Raw genomic sequence first — 23,651 nt, 5'->3', positions numbered from 1 at the left:
ATGAAAAAAGGAAAATGTTTCATCATTAATTTTTTACTGTTGTATGTTAAAATGAGAATATTTTAGATATAGTGGTTTAAATAAAATGTATTATTAAAATTAATTTCTTTTACTTTTGCATGTGGACAAAAAAATTAGAATTACATATGTGGTTCATGTAACATTTCTTTTGGACATGCTGCCTTAAAGAGATTCAGTGAATCCTTGCTCCTTTCTGCGTCCCGTCTAAGCTCTGGGAGAGTGGTCTGGGAGGGGCGCCACAGTGGTGAGAGGGTCCTGGACAGCTGAGAGAGAGTGCTGGAGTGAGTGCTGCCCCAGGAAACAGGAGGACAGGCTGGGGACAGACTGATCACTTCCCAATATTTTTTATCAGGAAGGGGCAGGGTAAGCAGAAGCTTCTGAGTTCCTTGCCTGGGTTCCCTGTTCTCATAAAGAGTAAAAACAACCACAATGTCGTCTGCTCCCATGTGTACATTCCTATTTGGTCTACACTGCACTTTTTTTTTTTTTTTTTTTCTTTTTGAGACAGAGCCTTGCTGTGTCTTCCAGACTGGAGTGGTGTAATCTCAGCTCATTGCAACCTCCGCCTCCCAGGTTCAAGCAATTCTCCTGTCTCGGCCTCCCGAGTAGCTGAGACTACAAGCACACGCCACCACACCTGGCTAATTTTGTATTTTTAGTAGAGACAGGGTTTCACCATGTTGGCCAGGCTGGTCTTGAACCCCTGACCTCAGGTGATCTGCCCGCTTTGGCATCCCAAAGTGCTGGGATTACAGGGGTGAGCCACTGCGCCCAGCTACACTGCACTTTCATATCCATCATGTCATTTAATTCCCACAATGGTCTGTCTGGTGCAGGGATTATTATTGCACCTATTTTACAGAAGAGAAGACTGAGGCCCCAAAAGGGGAAGTGTCACCCAGGCAGTTATTGGCAGAGCTCTCAAACCAAATCCAGGTTCTCTAGTCTTCCTGTCTTAGTCCTGTCTCCTGCTGTGAAAGAGCATGGGGTTTGGAACAGGAGAGGAGTGACAGACCTTCAGGGCCTGGGTGGTCAGGGGCAGCATCCAGGGAGAAGTGAGTTTTGGGGTTTGGGTGGATAGAAAGGGAGAGCAGATGTGAAGCAGAGGCACGGTGGTGGAAGGAGCCTGTCTTGTGCAGGATGCAGTGGGGACACCAACCTGATTACAGCAGTGCTTGACTGGGGCAGGAGCTGGGGCCAAAAGACCCGCCAGAGCCAGACTTGGGTGCTTTGGAAGGCCAGGCTGAGATTTTGGCTATATTCTGTGGTTACTGGGAGCCCTAACTGTCCTTAGCTCCTGACCCTGTGTTCTCCACAGATTTCTGCTGCTTGCCCCCTCATCTGTTTTGAGGACAGCTGAGTAATAATGGGCTGCAGAAACAGGAAACGCGCCTCTGCTCAGTGCAGGGACTGCAGTGTGAGCCATCTGGGCTGTGTTTGCCTGGGTCAGCAGCCCTGGATGGAGAAGGCTGCTGGAACTTCCCTTCTGGGGGCTCTTTGCTGATTGCTGCAAGCCTGCTGGACACCATGTGCTGTGTGTGGCTCAGCCCATGGAAGGCCTTCCTGTCTGCTGGGCCCCTAGGGATCCAGGCACTATCCGTGGTGACAGCTGAGTTCCTGTTAAAAGAAGGCTTTGTCCAGGGGCTAGGTTCCCTGACCCACAGAGCCAATGTGGACTCTGGGGTGATATGGAACCCTCTGCCAGCCTCGGGTTCCTTCACATATCATCAAGGGAAGCAGCCACGGGGATGGGAGATCTGCTTAACTTCCTCCCATCCCATGAAAGAGAGTGTTTTTTCAGTAAGAGCTGAGTTTCCATGAAGAATGAAACACGTTCCCAGCCTTCTTTTTTCTTTTCTTTTTTCTTTTTTTTTGAGGCAGAGTCTTGCTCTGTCACTCAGGCTGGAGTGGTGCAATGACACAATCTCAGCCAACTGCAACCTCCGCCTCCCAGGTTCAAGCGATTCTCCTGCCTCAGCCTCCCAAGTAGTTGGGATTTCAGGTGCACGCCACCACGCCTGGCTAATTTTTTGCATTTTTAGTAGAGACGGGGTTTCGCCATGTTGGCCAGGCAGGTCTCGAACTTCTAACCTTAGGTTAGAAATCAGTATATTAAAGAGACAGAGAGCTGAATTTATTATACATTTAAAAATAACAAAGACACTTTGGGAGGCTGAGGCAGGTGAATCATCTGAGGTCAGGAGTTCAAGGCCAGCCTGGCCAACATGGCGAAACCCCAACTCTACTAAAAATGCAAACCTTAGCCAGGCATGGTGGTGCATGCCTGTATTCTAGCTACTTGTAAGTCTGAGACAGAAGAATCACTTGAGCCCGAGAGACAGAGGTTGCAGTGAGCCAAGACTGTGCCACTGAACTCCAGCCTGGGTGACAAAGCGAGACTCCATTTCAAAATAAATAAATAAATAAATAAATCTAAGAGAGGGACCAGGGCCAGGTGTGGTGGCTCACGCCTGTGACTCCATCTCTTTGGGAGGCCAAGGCAGGCAGACCACTTGAGGCCAGGAGTTCAAGACCAGCGTGGCCAACATGGAGCCTGTAGCCTATAATCCCAGCTACTTGGGAGGATGAGGCAGGAGAATTGCTTGAACCCGGGAGGTGGAGGTTGCGGTGGGCCGAGATTGCACCATTGCACTTCAGCCTGGGTGACAGAGTGAGACTAGGTTTCAGAAAAACAAAACAAACCAAACAAAACCAACAACTAAGAGAGTATAATTGGAACATTTGTAACACAAAGAAATAATACATTCTATTGATTGGTTATACATTGAAAAATAAATTTAAAAAATAAGAAATGATAAATTCTTTCTTGTTTCTTGAGGTATTGGATACCCCATTTACCCTGATATAATTATTACACATTGTATGCCAATTCAAAATATCTCATGTAGGCTGGGCACAGTGGCTCATGCCTATAATCCCAGAACTTTGGGAGGCTGACGGGGGTGGATCACTTGAGGTCAGGAGTTGGGGACCAGCCTGGCCAACATGGTAAAACCCCATCTCTACTAAAAATACAAAAATTGACTGGGTATGATGGCGGGTACTTGTAATCCCAGCTACTCAGAAGGCTGAGGCAGGAGAATCACTTGAACCCTGGAGGCAGAGGTTGCAGTGAGCCGAGATTGTACCACTGCACTCCAGCCTGGGTGACAGAGAGAGAGAGACTCTGTCTCAAAAAACAAACAAACAAAAAAACCCAACCAACCAAACAAACAAAAAAAACAACTCATGTACCTGATAAACATATACACCTACTATGCACCCATAAAAATTTGAAAACATTTTTAAAAAGAAAATGAAAAAATGCAAATTTTCAAATAAAAGAATATATTTAAATCAAAGAAAGGAGAGAGAACTGCACTCCCACGCTTATTGCAGCACCATTCACAGTAGCCAAGATATAGATTTAACCAAAGACTCCATCAATGGATGAGTGGATAAAGAAAATGTAGTATGTATACCCAATGGAATACTATTTGGCTTTAAAAAAGAAGGAAATCCTGTCATTGTGAAAACATGGATGAACCTAAGGGCATCATGTTAAGTGAAATAAGCCAGGCACAGAAAAACAAATACTGCGTGATCTCACTTAGGTGTGGAATATAAAAAAGTCAAACTCATAGAAGCAAAAAGCAGAAGGGTAGTTACCAGAGCAAGTTGTTAGTCAAAGGATACAAAATTTCAGTTAGACAGGAGAAATAAGTTCAGACAACCTATTGTACATCATGATGAGTCCAGTTAATAACAATATATTGCATACTGGAAAATTGCTAAGAAAGTAGGTTTTAAGTGTTCTCACCACACACACACAAAGATAAGGAAGTGAGGTAAGGCATGTGTTAAACAGCTTGATTTATCCACTCCCCAATGCATACATAGATCAAAACATCATGTTCCACCATAAATACATACAATTTTTACTTGTCGGTTGAAAAACTAAATTTAAAAAATAAAAAAGTTCAAAACCATGTAAAAAGGAAAAGCATATAAGGTTAGAAAAAAGGCACTTTTTCTATTAGTTTTCCCCTTCAGAGCTGGCCTGCTCCGAGAAAGATGCCAAGAACAAGCACTCCTGTTTACTGTGCCTGCGCTTTGGCACTGAACTGCCCACCTCACCGCTTTGCCTCACTTCATTCTTACAAAGACGCTGAGATGCAGATGTTACGGTTATACCCATTTTACAGATTTCAGAATTAGTAAGTAGCAGAGCCTGGCTGGTATGGTGCGGCCACCATATTGCATGGTAGATCCATCTGACAGTACTAGCTTCTTAAGCATATCCTGAGAATGATCCTATGGCCTAAACAGAACGTGTGTTTGGAGTTCTTTTTTTTTTTTTTTTTTTTTGAGATGGAATCTTGCTCTGTTGTCTAGGCTGAAGTGCAGTGGCGCAATCTCGGCTCACTGCAACCAATGCCTCCCAGGTTCTAGCGATTCTCCTGCCTCAGCCTTCCAAGTAGCTGGGGCTACAGGTGCACACAACTACACCCAGCTAATTTTTATATTTTTAGTAGAGACAGGTTTCACTATTTGGCCAGGTAGGTCTCAAACTCTTGACCTCAAGTGATGTGCCCACCTCAGCCTCCTAAAGTTCTGAGATTACAGGTGTGAGCCACCACACTCAGCCTCATTTGGAGTTCTGAGCTAAGGAATCTGGGAGTGGCCAACCCAGAGATTCATTTCTTATTTATGAAGGACATCTGAACCCCCAGCTCATTTCATGAAACGCAGGCTGTATGAAAGATCAAGGCCCTTTGCTTTGGGTTAAGTGAAGGTTGCCAGGTGGAGGGTGCCATATGATTTGCATGGTTTTTAGAAATGGTAGTGATTCTCTGTCCAGCCCACCACCAATGGACCACCCTGTATGTAAGTTCCCTCAATAAACCCTATGTCTTGTTTGCTGACTCCGAGTCTTCTCTTCAGCTCCTTGAGCATGGTGCCACCCCTGTTGAAGTCAACAGGCCTCCAGCATGACATGTGTCTAACCCCTGCCATGTCTAGCCCTGTCCCTGCCACTGCAGGATGCCTTAGACATCACGGAAGCTCACATGGTGCCTCTTGGGCCTGATCAGCTACCTTTCATCTCTTCTTTAGCTTCAGTCTCCTCCTCTGACAAATGGCAGTATTGGACTAGCTCAGCTGGTTTTTAGGGACAGAACCCTTTTCCCAATTGAAATCTCATTCTTTAGATTTAGTCTTTAGACAGGTATGAAAACACATACTTCAGTCCGAGCAGTTCTATATTTTGTGTGTGTGTGTAGAGGGGTGGAAGGCCCTTAGCTCTGCTCGGTGATACCCCTCCTCCTCCTCCCTATGGTGGTACCCTTGGGGTTCTGTGGGGTTCAATTCAAAAAACCACTCAAGCAGATCGCCCCAACAGGGCCTCAAGCCGTGATGTTAAAGGAAGCTCTATGTGCAGACCTGGTGGTCTGGGGAAGCCCTTCCTCAGCTCTTTGGTGCCAGGAGCTGGCTTTGTACAGACCGGTGCAAGGGCCTGTGGTGCTGTCCAACCTCTGGACATGTCTTTAACCCTCTATGGGCCAATCCGTCCATCAGTGAGATGCAGCGGGGTCTAGAGGCAGTGCCTGCAAAGAGGAGGCACTGGGGGCTAGGAGGCCTGCAGCACCTCAGAACTCACAGATGCTGCCGTGGAGACACAAAGTCCTAGGGAAATGGGAGCCTCCTGGCTGGGTAAATCCTGATAGACCAGCCCTAAGTCCTGGGTTTTAAGGACCATTGCCACCTCACACTCCTGTCCTCCATCTCTGACCATTCTCCCAAAGAAGTACATCGAAGTTAACGACTGGAAGACAGTGGACATCACAGGCTTACAGACTCTTAGCCAAAATTGCAGCCATTTAGAAATGTGGATTTGGGGAGTCATAGACCATTCGAGGCACAGACTTTTAGAATAATGTAAGTACTTGAGAAGCTCTATTAGGAACACAGACTTTAAAACCATATAATTTTAGAATCCCAAACTCTCAGACATATTCCAGAAATAACAGACACATAGATTCCTGGTCTCTGTGGTCAGAGTCCGGTGGTACTCAGAGGCTGGAGAGGGACAGGGGTCCTCATGGAACAGGCTTGCCTGCCAGGAAGTAGCTTTATGGGCCCCTCTGAGCCCCTGACCCATTCCCAAGAGCAGGTTCTCAGAAGGACCAGAGGGCATGGTGGGCACAGGAGAGTTGCTGGCTGAATGGGAGCACCACCACCACAGGGACAGATGGGGAAGAAGAATCTGTCAGGAAGCCCTCAAGAGACCATCTTTACCCCCACAGACCCTGCAGAGCCATCTACCAGGAGTCCTTGGGCCTAGCAGGACCTTGGGGACTGGCTGATTGTAGGCAGGAAGACTGAGATCTAGAGGGAGGTGAGGCCTGTCCTGGGTCACTCCTATGAGGGTCTCTTGGTAGCACCTGAGCTCCGAGGCCACAGATACAGGGACAGAGCCAAAGGCAAGAAAGTGGGGCTCCTGTCCCCTCCCATCCCCTGCATGGCCTCCCCCAATCCCATCTCCTACTCATCTACTCTACTCTTCATGGGGACTGCTAATGCCCCCTGCCCCCCAGGCAGAGAATCCCATAATCATGGCCATGGGAGAAACCTGAGCTGTCATTCATCATTCCCCATCTCTGCATCTGGCCTTCCTTCACCTTCTCAGACCTCCTTGGGGCAGGGGCTGTGGAATGTACCCCTCTTTTCCCCTGTAAAAATGCTCACATATTGCTCCAGAGACCGTGAGTCATTTAGAGATGGCCTTGAACTTGTCAGGGGCGACAGACTTTGTTTGATCTGCTATCCATTCGATAGATAGAGACACTGAGGCCAGAAACCTTCTCTGGGCCACATAATTCTTGTATTACATACTGCCATCTCCAGGATATCTTTAAAAACAGCATTTACTTTGAAGAGGGTATTTAGGGGACCCTGGAACCCTGAGCCTGGGAGGGGACGCCTGGTGAGATTTCAGAGTTAGCTCTGCCCTTCACTTTCTCCTCTTGCCCATTCTCTCGCCCTGCAGAAGATACACATCCCATGTCTGGAGGTCTGGACTTTCTGGAAGCCAGTTCAGCCTCATTGGGCCTTTGCTCCTGGTTTATTCAACTCCCCATTGGTGGCCCTCCTGAGCCAGGCCAACCAGCTTTACTGCAAGCAGACCCGGCCAAGGCAGCCTCAGGGAGGTGGAGGAACAATTCCTCCCACATCAATATTTATTGCCTGAGAGCTGCTGGAAGCAGATCATCATGTTCTTAGCCCTTGTTTCTTTTTAAAGAACCTCTCACCCCCTTCCCTCCCCACTCCCCATCCCCAATGTGCTGACAGAATGAATCTAGACAGCCAGACAGGTTCACAGCTGGGGAGCCAGAGTTTCAAAGCATCATAGAGACACAGCTCTTAAAATTTAAGTCTCTGAATCATAGCAGCTCCAACTCAAGGAATCGTGCATTCTCGGAATCCGAGGCACACAGGATATTGCTCCAGGAACCTAACCTCAGCATCTTACACGGCAGCACAGAATGCGGAAGTGGCTTGCTGCTCAAGGTCATATGGCTGGCATGTGACAGAGCCCAGTGCAGTCTCCCACCCCTAAACTTTGCTTCTGCCACCTATCCCACCCATGGCTCAACTGGCATTCTTCTTTGTTAAAATTTAGGACTCAATTTGGAGATCATCTGTAACCAGCAATGTAGGCTCTCTCTCTTTCCTTTATGAACATCACCTCACCTCTAAGTTCTAGGAATTTCATCGTATCCAAACTTTGGCCTGAGCTAGGCAGAATCAGAAAGGCCCATCTGTGGTTTCAAACTGTCTTCTTCCCCTGAAATTGCTCACTCCCTGGCAGCTGCTTCCCCCTGCCTCTGAGACAGCTGCACCCAATCCCAGCATCAGCCCAACTCATCACTGTCTTGGGGACATCCCACAACAGAGCAGCTATGTATAGTCCCCAACCTGGGTAGCTCCCAGATGCACCTCTATCCCCTCACTGCCGATGCATGGCTTCCACCTGGCCTGGACCACCATCAGAGCTGTCTGATTTCTCTCCCTGCCCCCACCCTCTCCAAACATATTCAAATGCATCAACCTGCCACAGAAATGCTCTTGCAGCAAAAACATTCAACAGGATTTTTATAAATTGTCCCTTTGAAATTAGAATTACTTAGCAACAAGTAAGTTACTTAATTTGTGATTGTCTGTGATTTCTCAACAGCCACCTCCCATACTTGGCAAAGAGGAAATCTAATGCACAAATTTTCAGAATGTAATGAAATTTGTATAAGTATTTAAAAAAATTAATGAACTTGACATTACTGGCATGTAATTAAACTTTTAGGCCTGGCACAGTGGTTCACACCTGTAATCTCAGCACTTTGGGAGGCCGAGGTGGGCAGATCACCTGAGGTTAGGGGTTCGAGATCAGCCTGGCCAACATGGTGAAATGCCATCTCTACTAAAAATACAAAATTAGCCAGGCGTAGTGGCGCACGCCTGTCATCCCAGCTATTTGGGAGGCTGAGGTGGGAGAATCACTTGACCCTGGGAGTTGGAGGTTGTGGTGAGCCAAGATCTAGCCTGGCCAATAGGGTAAGACTCCGTCTCAAAAAATAAAAATAAATAAATAAACTTTAAAAATTTGTTTCTATTTTGTCATTTTCTTTTTAATTTGAAGCCAATTTGTTGTTTTTCAGGCCTCGTGTTTTTGTGGGTACCTGGAAAACTTGGAAGTCCCTGGCCCAGAATACTCTGTTCTGCCTAGTGGCTCATGTGATCCTGTCCTCTCCTACCAGCTTTGTGACCCTGGGCAAATCCCTCCACTGGGCTGGGCCTCTGTGTCCTTTTCTGAGGAGAGACCCACCTGCCGCAAGAGTGGAGAAGGGGGATTCTAGACACCCTGGAGCATCACACTGGTCGTGACTTGTCCGTGAGTCTGTGTCCTCCCTAGACTGTGCCCGCTGGAAGGGTGGAGGCTATGGACTGACCTTCAGGTACAGCCTGGGCCCTGCACTCCGTGCATGTTTGTCCCCTTCACTGTCCCCGAAAGGGCCAGGTTTATTTCTATAGCCAAATCTTTCACGCAGGATGTTTCTGTGCCTGGAATCTCTGTTCCTCTCTCCTTTCTGTGCTTCCGCACATCCCTCAAAGTCCAGCTGAAATCCCCCCTCTTCAGGGAAGTCTTCCCAGACTGTCCTACCCACTCTCCCAATGTTTAACATTCCTATGGCATGTTCAGAATCTACAAAAACTTTAAGTTATGAGCACAGAGGCCATACTGTAGTGGTTAGCATGAGGGGCATGGGCTCAGAGAGGTGCGGGTTCTCATCCCAGCACTGCCCTTGCTTGCTGGCTTTGTGATCTTGGGTAAGTCACTTTCCAACATTGGCTCTGGGTCTCCTCAGCTGTGGAGAGGGCAGGTGATATTCACTGTGCAAGGCTGTCAGAAAGATGTGGTGGAGCCCAGGCAGAAAGCATAGTGCCCAGTGGGGATGCAGTGTAATTTTTTTTTTTTTTTTGAGACAGAGTCATGCTCTGTCACCCAGGATGGAGTGCAGTGGCGTGATCTCGGCTCACTGCAACCTCCACCTCCTGGGTTCAAGCGATTCTCCTGCCTCAGCCTTCTGAGTAGCTGGGACTACAGGTGCCCGCCATCACAGCCGGCTAATTTTTTGTATTTTTAGTAGAGATGGGGTTTCACCATGTTAGCCAGGATGGTCTTGATCTCCTGTTCTTGTGATCTACCTGCCTTGGCCTCCCGAGGTACTGGGATTACAGGCGTGAGCCACTGCGCCCAGCCGAAGTGTAATGTTACAAAGGAGAACAAATGGGTGGGGTTGGAGCCTGGACCCAGACAGGTAACACGGAGGGAGCTTACCTTCCTGGCAGGTGAGTCTGTGACTGCTAAGACCTTTCGCCGAAACTGAAGCTCATGTTTTTCCTTGGGCATTTCCTTGGGGAAGAAGAAGTAGGGGATGGCAGCCAGGGCCACTGAGCCAGCAGCAATAAGGAAACCCAGCCACCAGGCACCCACCCATCGGGGGTCCTTTATGGTCAGGCTGATACCACCTGGAAGAGAACAGCATGGTGACGTTAGCGTCAGGATGATAGGCTGTCACTTCTAAGCCACCATCCTGGGACTGGCCTCTGAGACAAGAGGTGGCCCAGGCTGGGAGTCAGGAGACCTGAGTTCCAGTCTGCCCTGCCAGGTGTGTCCTGTGTGACCCTGGGCAAGTCCTTGGCCCTTTCCGAGTCTTGGCTTCTTCAACTACTGAGGCAAGTAGTGCAGTGGTCAAGGCCATGGACTCCGGAGGTGAACTGCTGGGTCTGAATGCCATTACTAACTCATAACCTTGGGCAAGCTACGTAACCTCTTTGTGCCTCAGTTTTTGTCCTTTGTGAAATATAGATATTAGTAGCTTCCAAATCATAGAATTGTTGTGAAAATTAAAGAAATTAATAGATGTGAAGCACTTAGAAGAGTGTGTGCCATAGAGGTACCTGCCCATCCTCCTCTTCCTCCTTCTCATTACTATTGTGATTATTATTCTCAAATGAATGGTTAGGATTACTGTTGTGTTTCTCAGACCTGTGTTATCCCCAGGGATGTTTGTTAAAAATTGCCTTACCGAGGACCCACTTAGAATGACCACAGAGTGGGGTGGGAAGGTGATCAAGGAACCCATACCTTTAACAAGTTCCCCAGATGATTTTGATCCCTACCTAGGTTTAATTAGAACTAGATTATCCCAGATGTGCCTCCTGGCTGGAACACACAAAGCTCCTGTCATACTTCTTAATCCCAAGGCTGAGTTGCGTACATTCTCCTTCAATTTCCACAGCATCCGAAAATGCTTCATAAAAATACAAATGAGCTGGGTGCAGTGACTCAGGCCTGTAATCCCAGCACTTTGGGAGGCTGAGGTGGAAGGATCATTAGAGGCCAGGAGTTCGTGACCACCCTGAGCAACATAGTGAGGCCCTGTCTCTACAAATAAATTAAAAAGTTAGCCAGATGTGATGGTGCACACCTGTAGTCTCAGCTACTCGAGAGCCTGAGGTGGGAAGATTGCTTGGTCCCAGGCATCCAAGGCTAGGATTGTGCCACTGCATGAGGGGCGGAGTGAGACCCTGTCTCAAAAATAAGAAAAACCAAATGCTCCTTGATATAACAACCCCACATGCAGAGCTGGTTCCCCTCGTGCTTGATCCTAAGTTCCTCTCAGGCAGGGACCAGAGGACTCAGTTGGCACTTAGCAAATGCACCTGTAACGCTGGGGATGGGTTTGGCTTTTGCACTGATTAGACTTGATTCTCTCCTTACTTTTTAATATCCCCTGCCTCCATGTCAGGCTAGTGAGAACATGTACCTCTCCAACCCTCTGCTTCTCTCATATCAGTCTGTGCCTGCAGCTGGCATGATCTGCCTACCCTGTGAAATCCCCCATGGAGAAGGGAGTTTTGAGGTGGCAGGTTGGTCTACAGAAATGTCACATCTGCCTGTGGAGATGCCCCGTCTGCCTGGACAATGTCAACAGTCAGAAAACATACCCCCTTGCATGGAGCTGAGGTGTGTCGGGGAAATCTAGGGAATCCCTGACTCCCAGGACTTTTCCTTCAGGGGAGGGAGAGGTTGCAGCCAGAGCCCACACTCTGGACCCAGCCTTCCAGAATGAAAGCGGGCAGGGCAGGGCTGTCCTAGTGGCTGCTGTTTAGAGCTGTGCAGACCTGTCCTGGCTGCAGGCACTTGTGGGCAAAAGCTGGGGAACAAGAAGCAGTGTCTGCATGTTCATTCAGACACACACACATTACCTGAGGCTCCTAGGACCTGGCGGAAAGTCTGCAGGTGAGAATGGCAGGAGGCAGAAGGCACATCTGGAGCTGCTTGGTTTGATGAGTTAGGAGCTGGGATGCCACAGTGACATGCTCTAACAGGAGTACCCTACTGCTCTCCAAGGACTCCAGAGCCCCGGAATCCCCAACACCCCTCCCTCCTGGCCAGCTTCTGACCAAACGTCGGTCCTACTCCTTGGCCCACTCTGACCACTGCCTGAACCAGAGACTACTGTTTCCCAAATGGTGCCCCTGGCAGTTTCCTAGGCTCTGAGCTGGTCAGAACTAGAAGGATTCTTAGAGGTCACAGTAAATGCCCCATCTGAGAGAGGCCCAGGGTAGTACTTTGAGTCACCAAGTTCTGCTCCAAAAGTTCTCTCCAGTGTGCACTGTCCTTTCTGTTTAACTCAAGTCTTGTTTCCCCCTAAAGACAGAGGCTCCCTATAGGTCAAAAGAGTATGCTCTTTCACCTGCCCCACAGCATGTGTGAGCAGGGGGCTGAGGGTCTGGGGAAGGTGGGGTATGGAACAAGGCGAAGACTCCTAGTAATAGTAGTGACAGCAACCACGGTTCCTCATCTGATGGCACTTTACAGTTTACCTCCACCATCTCACTGGACTCCAATCGCAGCTTTAGGAGACAGACATGACAGAGATTTTCTCACAGATGAGAAAACTGAGGTTCGAGAGGCTAAGAGGCTTGCCCAAGGTAAGTGGTGCTATTAGGATTTGAACCGAGGTTCCCTGGCTCAGTGTCTCCTATGAGAGTGGCAGTCAGTTAGCTAGGGTCTAGCAAACGTGTGCTCCTGAGGCTCACCTTCTGGCATCTGGTTAATGTCCACATAAAGGCGCAGCATGAGGCTGCCCAGCCCAAAGGCCAGGCCTGGCCCCATCATGGTCACTGCAAACAGGATCCCTACAACACAAAGCCTGGGTTAGGATCCTCTGGCCCTGGCTTCCCTCCGCAGACCAGTGCCTGCCCAGTCTGTGATGGGCAAGAACACTCTGTCTCCCCTGGTCAGGGATGGGGAAGTCTCCAGGGCTTCCCTGGACCTTTCCTGGCCAGATGGGGCAGGGGGCAGGGACTCCACCTCCAGCCCCAACCCTGGGTCTCTCTTCCTCTCTTCCTCCTAGCTGAGCCTGGCCTGACTATCAGAGGCCAAGGGATGAGATTGGTCCTCACCGAGGTAGAGGGGCGAGTTGCTGTTGTGGGCAAAGTCATCGATGTAGGAGATGCCAAAGGGCTGAATGGGCACCCCACCCACGCCCAGTAGAGTCTGTGCCACGAACATGATCCCCACCACACTCAGATGCCGGGTTTCTGTGTAGCTCGAGCAGTTGCCGTTGGAGTGGGTCCGGGCTGGGGCTGAGGTTGTGGGCAGGCACAGGGAAGCCTTGAAGTCCTGTGGCATATCCTCTGAGAGACGACAATGAAAAAATATTACAACAATAGCTAAGACTTAAATAGCACTTACCCCGGGGGAAGGTACTCTTCTAAGTGCTGTGTATAAAAATAATTCGAGCCCCATAGCAAACCTCGAGGGGGAGTGCCCTCATTACGCCTGTTTCACAGGTGAGGAAACTGATGCTTAGACAGTACCTCGTAAGGGGACAGGGCCAGGATTAGAACCCAGGGGGTCTGGCTTTAGGGTCCATGCTCTTAAACTGCCCTACACCACCTTTCTGAGCAGAGGCATTTGCAAGTGCCACAGCAACGGCGGCCCCTGCGTGGGGCGGGGCGGTCAAAGGGGGTGCAGTTTGAACTGGGTCCAGAAGAATAAACACAATTTTCCAGAAAAAGAGGGAGGGGAGGGGTGTTCTAGGGAGAGGTCACAGTACAGGTAAAACCCAGGGACTTGAAAGGGCACCGTGCCAGGAGAATGAGAAGTTCAGAATAGCTAGATCACAAAGTGTGAGGGCAAGGCCAGGGTTGAAGTCACGGTGAAGTAGGGTGGGGCAGCTGGGGCTGGACTGTGGAGGGCCCTGGGGCCCTTGGCGTTCACTTTGGGGGAGGGTTCCGTGTCAGCTTGGGACACAGATGCAGTGTACAGAAAAGAATTTCTTAATTTAGTACCTGACATTTGGTGAGCAAACTTGAGGAGACCCTCACCCTATTATTATCCCAAATGTGGCTGTAGAAGCAGCCTTCTCTCTGCGGCCCTCCATTTACGGAGCTGAGACTCTGAGCTGTGTCAGCTCAGCCAGGAGAGCCACTTCCTTGGGCTGCAAAGAGCCATGTGAACCAAGGTCAAGAACCTGAAAGAAACCTTCCATGGAGGCTGCCTGGGACTTGCTGTGTGACTTGACAGAGGCCCTTACCCGCTCTGGGCCTTGGTTTCTTCATCTTTCACATGAAAGAAAGAACAAAGTTTGCTCAGGTGCTGTGGCTTCTGCCTGTAATCCCAGCACTTTGGGAGGCCGAGCGGGGGGGGATCACTTGAGGTCAGGAGTTTGAGACCAGGCTGGCCAACATGGAGAAACCCCATCACTACTAAAATATAAAAATTAGCCAGCTGTGGTGCCACATGCCTGTAATCCCAGCTACTCAGGAGGCTGAGGCAGGAGAATTGTTTGAACCTGGGAGTGGAGGTTGCAGTGAGCCAAGTTTGCACTACCGCACTCCATCCTGGGCGACAGAGTGAGATTCCATCTCAAAAAAAAAAGAAAAAAAGAAGAAAGTTCTCCAGATAAGGAATTCAGAAGTGGAAGAATTCAGCAGTGCAGAGCAGCAGCTAAGGTAGCGCTACCTGGGTGTGTCCTTGGGGCAGTTCCTCCCCTCTCTGAGCCTTGGTTTCCTCACTTGTGAGGAAATAATGATAATCCCTGCCTTCTGGGGTCATGAACGTTAAGAGTGGTGGGTAGTGAGCGTGCCTAGGCATGGGGCCTACTAGACATTAGATGTGACAATTTAATTAGAGAGGTTATGTCTGCCTTCCCCATCCCTGTGTCCCCAGTGCCCCGTAGAGGGCCTGGCACAGAACACAACTTCATCAGTATTGGATGAAGAATGAGTGAATGGAATAACCTGGAGTGTCAGAACAGGAGGGGCATTTGGAGATCCCTGAGTCTCTCCCATTCTTTGGGTTGATGTAAAGATGGAGGCTCAGACAGGAAAAGGGATTTGCTTGAGGATTCAGGGGCACCTATTGCAGACGGAGGTTGTATGGTAGTGAGGATGAAGAACATGTGTGTCCTTGCACAGAAAAACCTCTGTAAAGTGAAAATTCTGTACAAAGAAATGTGAGGAAGTATTGTTTTTTGGTATTCCAAGCAGTTCTCTTGACAAGTTTCCATGCAGGCCTAGAGAACCACTCCGCATTCTTCACGCACGTGCTGGGCTTTCCCATTTCCCTGCCTCTGCACCCATGCCCTCCCCTCCACCTGCAACTGCCACCTTCTCTCTAAGCTGCAGCTCAAGTGCCACCTCCTCTAACCCCTCCAGCTCCCTCCAGTTGCCAGGGTCCTTCCCTTATTCAGGACTCTAATGGCCTCCTCTGGTCACCTCCCAAGGTGCTTGGCTCTATACCTTGTGGCAGAGTTGCCCGTGCTCATGCCAACCCTGCACCCCACTGGGTCATGTCTGCTTCATCTTCTCTCCCCTATCCCTGTCCTCTGGTCTGGTACAGAGTGGGACTTCAGAGGTGTGAGCTGGTGGGAGGGTGAGGGAGGAAGGCTGTTCTCTGACAGTCTTCCTCCCCTAGGAAGGCTTCCTCCATGCCAGGCTGGAGTGTGGGCTCCCCCCGGCCCCGTGCTTCCCTCATCACACAACTGTTTTTTGTTTTTTCTGTCTCCTCTCCCAGGCTGGGAGTTCCCTAGAGTAAAAAGAACTGATTCCCCTGAGAGGCTCAGGCACGAAGTAGGCAGTATTAAGAGTTTGTTGGGTGGATGAATCGATAAATAGATGGATGAGTAGGTGGATGGATCGATGGGTGGATAGATATGGATGAATGGATAGATGGACAGAGGGGTGAGTGGGTGGGTGGGTGAGTGGGTAGGAGAGGGAAGGAATAAAGTGAGGGCTCAGGTTGTTAGGGTCATTCTCTAAGAGACAGGCATCCCTTTGTCAAGTAGGGTCTCAACAAAATCCCACTGGGCTGAACATGGCGTCACCATTCCTGTCCAGAATTCTTTCATTTTTAAAATTTGTTCATTCACTCATTCATTCTTTCTTTTCCAATGTATTTTATGAGGATTAAATGCATGACTACACATTAAGTGCTTAGAGCAGTGTCTGGTGCATAGTGAGTAGTGTATGACACTATTATTACTACACAGGCAATTCCTGAGGGTCTACTGCATGCCAGGCCCTCAAAGTAGGGTGCGCTGTAAATTCACCCCCACTTAAAAAAACCCACAGTGACATACAAGCAGGCCCTCACCCCTCTGCACTGGGGCTGGGGCCTGGAGAGCTGGGTGGGGTGGGGGACTAGCAGCTGTCCTGGGGTGCTGGGGCGTATTCTACCTGATGAAAGCCTGTGGGTGGGCCCCAGCGCAAAGCAATGCAGAAGCTCATGTCCCATTCCTGCCCAGCCCTGCTGCTCTTACCAGGGCTGGTGTTGTCGTAGCGGTATGGCTCTGAGATGAAGTGCGGGAGAGTCATGAGCAGGCCCGCCAGGGCCACAAGGATAGCCCCATAGCCAATCATTCGTGGTCGGTGCACCCGGCTGCCAAAATAGCTCACAAACACAATCAAGGCTGTGTTCCCCACCTGCAAAGGGACCAGGTGACCCATTAAGGTGGAACAGTGCCCAGGGCTGGGGGCCTGCACCATCCTTGTCTCTATCTCCAACTTCAGTATGCCCATCTGAATAACGGACTGAATAAAAATCATCTGGGCCCCTCTCCTGGGCCCCCTCAGAAGGGCCGCACTGCCCCCTTAGAGGAGAGAAATGAGGGCAGAGCGGAGAAATCTAGGATTCAATTCCATTTTTGAACACAGATTGGACTCCACGTTAGAACATGGGGAGGATGGGCCATCAAATGAAGGGATTTTGAGTTTCAGGAATGTCATAAACAAAGTCTAAAGCCAGGTCAAGGCTTGGATTTTTTTTTTTTTTTTTTTTGAGACGGAGTCTGGCTCTCTCGCCCAGCTGGAGTACAGTGGCCGGATCTCAGCTCACTGCAAGCTCCGCCTCCTGGGTTCACGCCATTCTCCTGCCTCCGCCTCCCAAGTAGCTGGGACTACAGGCGCCCGCCTCGTCGCCCGGCTAGTTTTTTGTATTCTTTAGTAGAGACGGGGTTTCACCGTATTAGCCAGGATGGTCTCGATCTCCTGACCTTGTGATCCACCGTCTCGGCCTCCCAAAGTGCTGGGATTACAGGCTTGAGCCACCGCGCCCGGCCGGATTTTTTTTTTTTTTTAGACAGGGTTTTGCTCTTATTGCCCTGGCTGGAGGGCAATGGTGCAACCTCGGCTCACTGCAACCTCCTCCTCCCGGGTTTGAGCAATTATCCTGCCTCAGCCACCCAAATAACTGAGATTACAGGCATGTGCCACCATGCTTGGCTAATTTTTGCATTTTTAGTAGGGACGGGGTTTCACAATGTTGGCCAGGCAGATCTCGAACTCCTGACCTCAAGTGATTCACCCACCTCGGCCTCCCAAAGTGCTGGGATTACTGGTATGAGCCACCGTGCCTGGCCTAAGGCTTGACATTTTGAGCCCTAGGATCACAATCCTAGGATGTGAGTTCATGAGGGGACTTCAGAGCTTGCAGGGCAGGGACAGTCTCTGCACCATGAGCAGGGAGCGCATTAGCTCTGCTGCTTATTGATTGGTGACGGTGGGTGAGTCCCAGACCCTCCTCGCTGGGGAGGTGGGGCAGTGTCAGTGGGGGAGCCAGGGAACGGCTGACCCTGGAAAGGACAGCTATACTCCATAGTGGCCGTATCCATAGATAGGGCCCTGAGGCCCAGAGACAGGGGAGTGACTTGCCCAAGCTCCCAGAGCAGGGTAAGGACTTTCCCCTCCCACCTCTGACACAGGTGCTGAAGAGGATCTGGGGACACTGCAGCTGGATGGCCTTGAGTTGTGAGGAATATGACACAGTGAGGAACATGACACATTACCCAGGGGGAGAATTTCATGGGAATCTGCCCGGGGGACAGGGAGAAAGACAACTTTCTTCAGGGTAAACACATCTGGGAGGGGAAGGATTGAACGACTGGGACACAGCTGGACTCTGATCTCCAAATCCACCCAAAGCAGCTCATCTGCTCCTCCCTGCTTGGCTGCGGGCCCCACAGGCCTGTGAATCCCCAGGCAGTTCTAAGGACAGACACCCTGTGCCATGGTATCCCTCCCCCAACCACCCTAAGGCCCAGAGGTTCTGCTCTTGATGCAGTTTAAGCCTCTCTCACTACCGTTGAAGTGGCTTTCTTTGATTCCTTCCTGGGACAGGCAATAACTGGGTGCCTGAAAAGGTAAAGGATGCAAAAGGGGACTGGGTGGATATGGGGACCCTGGCTAGCTCTGAAATATCCCTGGACCTGACACAGTAGAGGTTCCCAAGGGGAGACAATTAAGTCCAGGTCCTAGAAGACAGCTGCAAACGCTCTGAGGTTTCAGGCAGGCGCTGGGACAGAGGTTGCCTGAGGGCACTGGGAGGGGAAGGCCTTAAGGTGGGGTAGTGAGAGGGAAGGTTGGTGGAAGGTGCAGTGCAAGTCTCCCTCAGTGTCCACCCCTGTGGCTGGGCGAGGCCTGTACCTCGTTGAAGGAGACCAGCAGCCCCGACGTCTGGCTGGAGAGGCCGAAGCGCTTTTCCACTGTGGAGATGGAGCTCTTAAGGTAGCCGGAGATCATGAGCTGTGCCAGCTGCAGCAGACTGTGGCACAGGACGAACAGCTGTAGGGGGACCGGGAGGCAGGCAGAGGTGGGCAGTGCAGGGGGAGACAAAGAGAGGGAAGGAGGCAGAGAGAGCAGCAAGGAACAGAGATGGGGGAACAGAGTCACAGAAAGAGACAGAGAGCGGGAGAGTGACCAACAGAAGAGAGACAGAGAGAGACCGAAGGAGACAGGCAGAGGAGGAGGGAGGGGAGAGAAAGACAGAAAGGGAAGAAAGGCCAGAGGAGGTGGGGGGCAGAGAGAGATGGTGATTGGTGTAGCTCACAGCTTCTCATACAGGACTAAAAACTAGAAAAGCCATCCTGAGTACACTCCAGTTCCACCATCCTGCCCCTTTCTCAGGGAAGCTATCCCAGATTCACCCAGATCCTTCTCCGTCCCAACCCCACCAGTCCCCTCCCAGAGCGGCACTGCGAGGCCACCTGCACACGTTGAACGCTACCCCAAACATCCCAGCCTGCCTGGAGTCTCCTCCTGAAAAACTCTAAGAGAATTCCTAAGAGAAGAAAAACTTCAAATGATTAAAAAATAGAGTATTTATGACAAAGCTTAATATATTCACTCTGTTCTGAGTCTCAGTTTCCTCATCTGTACAATGAGGACAACAGCCTGAGTTCCCAGGAATATTGTGAGAACTAAATAAGATCATGTGTGAGGGCACCTGGCTCAGGGCCTGGCGTCCAGTGGACGTTGGATGTTCACAGCTGCCCTTGGTGGAGCCAGGACTCCCAGTATCCACATAGGTTCAGGATCCCCAGGGTACTTCTCTATTCCTCTGGGAAAGTGGGAAACAAGGGGTGCCTCATCCTGTACTCCTCCAAGAGCACCCCTTTCCTCCCTGGGAGGAGCGAACACATACTGGCCACCTTCCATGTGCCCGAAACCCAGCCAAGTGCTTTTGTAGATCATCCCTTTGATCCTCACAGCCACCCATTGTATAGATGAGGAAACTGAGGCTCAGAGAAAGTCTTCGTTGGCATTACACAGCCAGTACGTGGCAGAGCCTGCTTTTCTAGACTCAGAGTCCCCTGCCAGGCCCTGAGAGGTACCTTGATGTTATGGAACACACTTGGCCGCACGTCCTGAGGGTCTAGGCTGGCTTTGCCTCCAGGTGTGTTTTCTGTGCCCATCGTGGCCTTGATTTCCTTGTCTGGTACCTGGGGTCCCTCACCCGCTGGCCCTGAGGGACAGAAAACCAGGGAAGGAGAATAGATAGAATCCCAGAGAATGGCCCTGACCTGATCAGGTAGCCCTAGACCTCAGAACCAAGGTCTTTCAGGAGGAAGGATTCTTAGTGGTTGATGAGAATCTGAGAATCAAATCACCTTCAGCTTTCCTCATTCTTAGGTCACAGTTCTGGAAGGGACTTTCCTAAAAGGGTGTGTGTCCCTGTGCCCCTACTGACCCAATGCCTACTGGGTACCTATTTCACACCTCACTCTGCTCCCAGCAAAACTTCCCTTCTGGGGAGAAGCTGCTGACCTCCCCACACAGCAAAACTGCAGGTAGTGGCCCCCGCAGGAGGGTGAGCCGTGCACATTCTCAGCCTGCCTTGGGTTGTGAGACAGCCTGTGCTCTTGGAGACTGAGTCTGGGCCTGGGACTGTTTGGTTCAGTCTAGGATCAGAGGTCTGGAGCCAGGGGCAGGGTCAAGGCTAGGTCCATAGTCAGGGAATAAAGGCTTTTCTGCGGTGTATTGGAGTAGATTCCAACCCCTGCACAGGGAACCCCTGTGCATGCCATCACAGAGCTAACCAGCCAATCCCCACATCACACCATCAGACCATGTTGCTGGTCAGGGCAGAAAGGGCCCTCCGAGCTCATCTCATTTAACACCCTTGTGGACAGAGGCCCATGGGGTGATAACTGAGGACACAGAGCTGTCTTGGACCCTTGGCCTCCTTTAGGCATGTTGGTTTTCCTCACATGTTAACTATGGTAACCCTCAGTATCTCACTCACTGCAATGAGAGGAAAGTTCAGCCCCTTCAGAGGCATCTCCCAGGGTCTCCTGAGCTCACTCTCAGTGGGGAGCCCGGAAGTCCAAACTTCAGACTCCACCCCTCCATTTAGACTGAAACCACCTGCTCTTCCTGGCAGCCCTGGTCTCCCTGGCCTTCCTCCCCTCCTGCGGCTCCACTTCCTGCCGGAAGCCTCCATTGTTTTATGTCCCTCTCACCACCGGCAGGAGTTTCCTCTCACTCAGCATGCTCTTTGTGGAGCCTGAAAATTGACCTCAGGATTCCTCTGACCTGGGGGACTCTCACTGTATCTCCAGGGCTGAAAGACAAACTCAGGGAGGGGGATACAGAGGCCCTGAACCACCACAGGTGAAGTTTCTGTGCTCCTCTTACAGGGTATCTGGGAGCCTGAGGATTTTTTAAATTGAGATGTAATTTATAGTCATAAAATCCCACCCTTTTAAAAGTGCACAATCCAGTGGGTTTTAGTATATTTACAAAGCTGTACAACTATCTCCACTATCTAATTCCAGAATATTTTCATTCCCTCATACAAGTCCCATACCCATCTGTAGTCACCCTCCATTCCTCCCTCTTCCCTGGCACTCATCTACTTTTTGTCTCTATGAATTTGCCTATATTCTGAACATTTCATATAAATAAAATCACACAATATGTGGCCTTTTGTGACTGGCTTCTTTCACTTAGCATAATGTTTTCAAGTTTCAGGTATTAGAAACATTCATGTACAAATTTTTATGTAGATACACATTTTCAATTCTCTTGGCTGTATACCTAGGAGCAGAATTGCTGGGTCATGCATTCATATAAAATAATTCTGTGTTTAACTATGTGAGGAACTGCCAAACCATTTTCCACAGTGGCAACACCATTTTACACTCCCTCCAGCAATGTTCCAATTTCTCTACATCTTTGCTAGTACTTTTATTGTCTGTCTTTTCAATTATAGCCATCTTCATAGGGTACAGGTGGTATCTCAGTGTGGTTTTGGTTTGCATTTCCCTAATGACTAATGATGTTGAGAATCTTTTCATGTGCCTACTGCCACTTGTATATCTTGCTTTGGAGAAACGTCCATACAAACAGGTTGAGGAATTTGGCTGAGGAAATGGAAGTGCGTGTGGCTAGGGAGGAGTCCCTCTTGGGGGCATAAACACTCAGAGGAAGCAAGGAACTGTTGAAACAAAACTGACACCTGACAGGAGGAGATGGGAAACTGGCCTAGGGAAGAGGAGTGTCGTGGGACACTCAGTGGGAGTCACTTTAAAGGCAAGGAGGAAGTAAGGCAGTTCAAAGCAAAGGCTCCCAGAGGAGGTGGAGGGGACCATTTCTGAGCCTCAGCTCCTCTCACTGGCAGCAGTGGGTTACCTGCTGTAGTCTGGGCTCTGTGCCACAGGCTTTCTGTGCACTGGCCCATGAACCCTCTCCACAGCTCTGTCCCTTTGGTGTCTTATTATCTCTATGCTTCTGATAACGACACCCAGGCTCAGAGGAACTAGCTTTGCTGGTTAGTATTGGTCCCAGGACTCAAGTCCAGGTAGGTGTTAAACTCAATGTCACTCAATGCTCCTTGTACAAGTTTGACAAGGGGAAGAAGCACAGTGCTTTTCTCTGTCTTGGCCCAACCAAACCTAGCCAGGTCACCTCATAGGTAGCAGTGCCAGTCCACCAAGGGGCCAAGCCAAACAGATGAGAGAGCGGGAGCTGAGGCTGGGAGCAGAAGTCCCTGACCTGGAGCTCCAGCTCTGAAGGAAACCCAAGGAATGGATGGGGGAGAGGGGTGGAAGGCCTGTGGGCTGGCTCAGAACATGAGGCCCCCAGCTCCAGGCCAGACCCTGGATCCTCTATTTAGCTTCCTGGGTATACTGGAGACATTCTTGCTGTGCCCCAGCCTGTCTAACCCCAGTTCCAGCCCCACAGCCTCTCACCTGCCCACTCATGGAACCTGCTCATCTGCCTCAGGTGAGCTCCCACTCCAGCCTCACCTCTGGCTCTCCCTGAAGCTTCAATGCCGGCCTCTTCTGTCAAGACTCAGAGCCTTCCTGGGATTACTTTATCCTTTAGAGATATGGCTGTTTGTGGAGGGCAAAGTCCACAGCCTGTGCCTCTGGGCAGGGGAGGGAAGCACTGGCTACATTATTCCTGGCTCTGAGAGGTGCATGAGTCATGTATTTGGGGGGTCAGTCGGTCACTGAATGGGGCTTGTCAGGCAGGCTGTCCACCCCCTCCAAGCCTTTCCTGTGGGCTGGGTCTCTACTGATGCCCTGACAGCAAACCTTTCCCCCCGACTCAGGGCGGAACTCCCCTTGGAAGGATGGTCAAGTCCAGGGCTGCATGTCCTCCTGTTGAAGGGCACTGAGGCCCTGCCCTGTTCTGTGGGGCCTTTGTCAGGGGCCACCCCTGACAGGAGGAGGGGACGGCCATGGGACTGAACCTGGGCTGGGCTGGCAGTCGCCTGTGGGAATGAGGGGACCTGGGGCAGTGAGCCAAGTCCTAGTTTAAAAAACCCAGTCTCTCTCTCTCCCAGGTGGGCAGCTAAGTTTTGGGATCCCACGTAGGCCAGGTGGCTCCAGGGGCTAGGGACCCGCAGCGGGTCTGTGTGCCCGACTGTCAATCGGTCACTTGGCTGATCACTCGTGCAGGCACACCGTGTCCACCTGCTGGTAAGCCAGCCAGCCAGCGGGCCACTGTCTTTCAGGAGAGCTGTCCGTTCAGACCGTCAGTCAGCCACCTGCCTGCAGCTCCTCGTAAGACAGTCAGACAGGTTCCTGAAAGTCTGTCAGCCACAAACTTCATTTCCCATGTGTCTGGTCAGTCGGAGACTCCCCCTTCAAGGCTGCCCTTCATGGGTAGAGTCAGCATTCTCCACACCACCTGAGTCTGGGTAATGAGGAGCAGGGTTTCAGAGACCAGCCTGACTGCAAGGACCACCTTCCTTTACCTGTTCTCCACAGGAA

The 23,651-nt window shown here is 50.4% G+C and overlaps 1 protein-coding gene across 6 annotated transcripts in view; it reads right to left on the bottom strand.

Annotated features, from left to right (window-relative positions):
• The window catches only part of SLCO2B1 (solute carrier organic anion transporter family member 2B1), a 55,503-nt gene that overhangs the window by 23,804 nt on the left and 8,048 nt on the right, over positions 1 to 23,651 (bottom strand). For 2 of the 6 annotated variants that reach the window (XM_033204158.1, XM_033204160.1), the window contains exons 2-7: positions 19,764 to 19,894; positions 18,577 to 18,714; positions 16,416 to 16,578; positions 13,054 to 13,287; positions 12,688 to 12,786; positions 9,917 to 10,107 (exon numbers count right to left, since the gene is read on the bottom strand). In XM_033204158.1, the coding sequence (XP_033060049.1) occupies positions 9,917 to 10,107; positions 12,688 to 12,786; positions 13,054 to 13,287; positions 16,416 to 16,578; positions 18,577 to 18,714; positions 19,764 to 19,894 (956 nt within the window). Of the gene's footprint in view, positions 1 to 9,916; positions 10,108 to 12,687; positions 12,787 to 13,053; positions 13,288 to 16,415; positions 16,579 to 18,576; positions 18,715 to 19,763; positions 19,895 to 22,622; positions 22,786 to 23,651 lie in introns of those variants that run through there. The other 4 variants (XM_033204159.1, XM_033204157.1, XM_033204161.1 and 1 more) reach the window with 4 other exon arrangements.

This window comes from Trachypithecus francoisi, unplaced genomic scaffold, assembly GCF_009764315.1.
Source record: "Trachypithecus francoisi isolate TF-2019V2 unplaced genomic scaffold, Tfra_2.0 Lachesis_group8, whole genome shotgun sequence".
Lineage (NCBI taxonomy): Eukaryota > Metazoa > Chordata > Mammalia > Primates > Cercopithecidae > Trachypithecus > Trachypithecus francoisi.
This window is presented reverse-complemented; position numbering and strand designations above follow the sequence as displayed.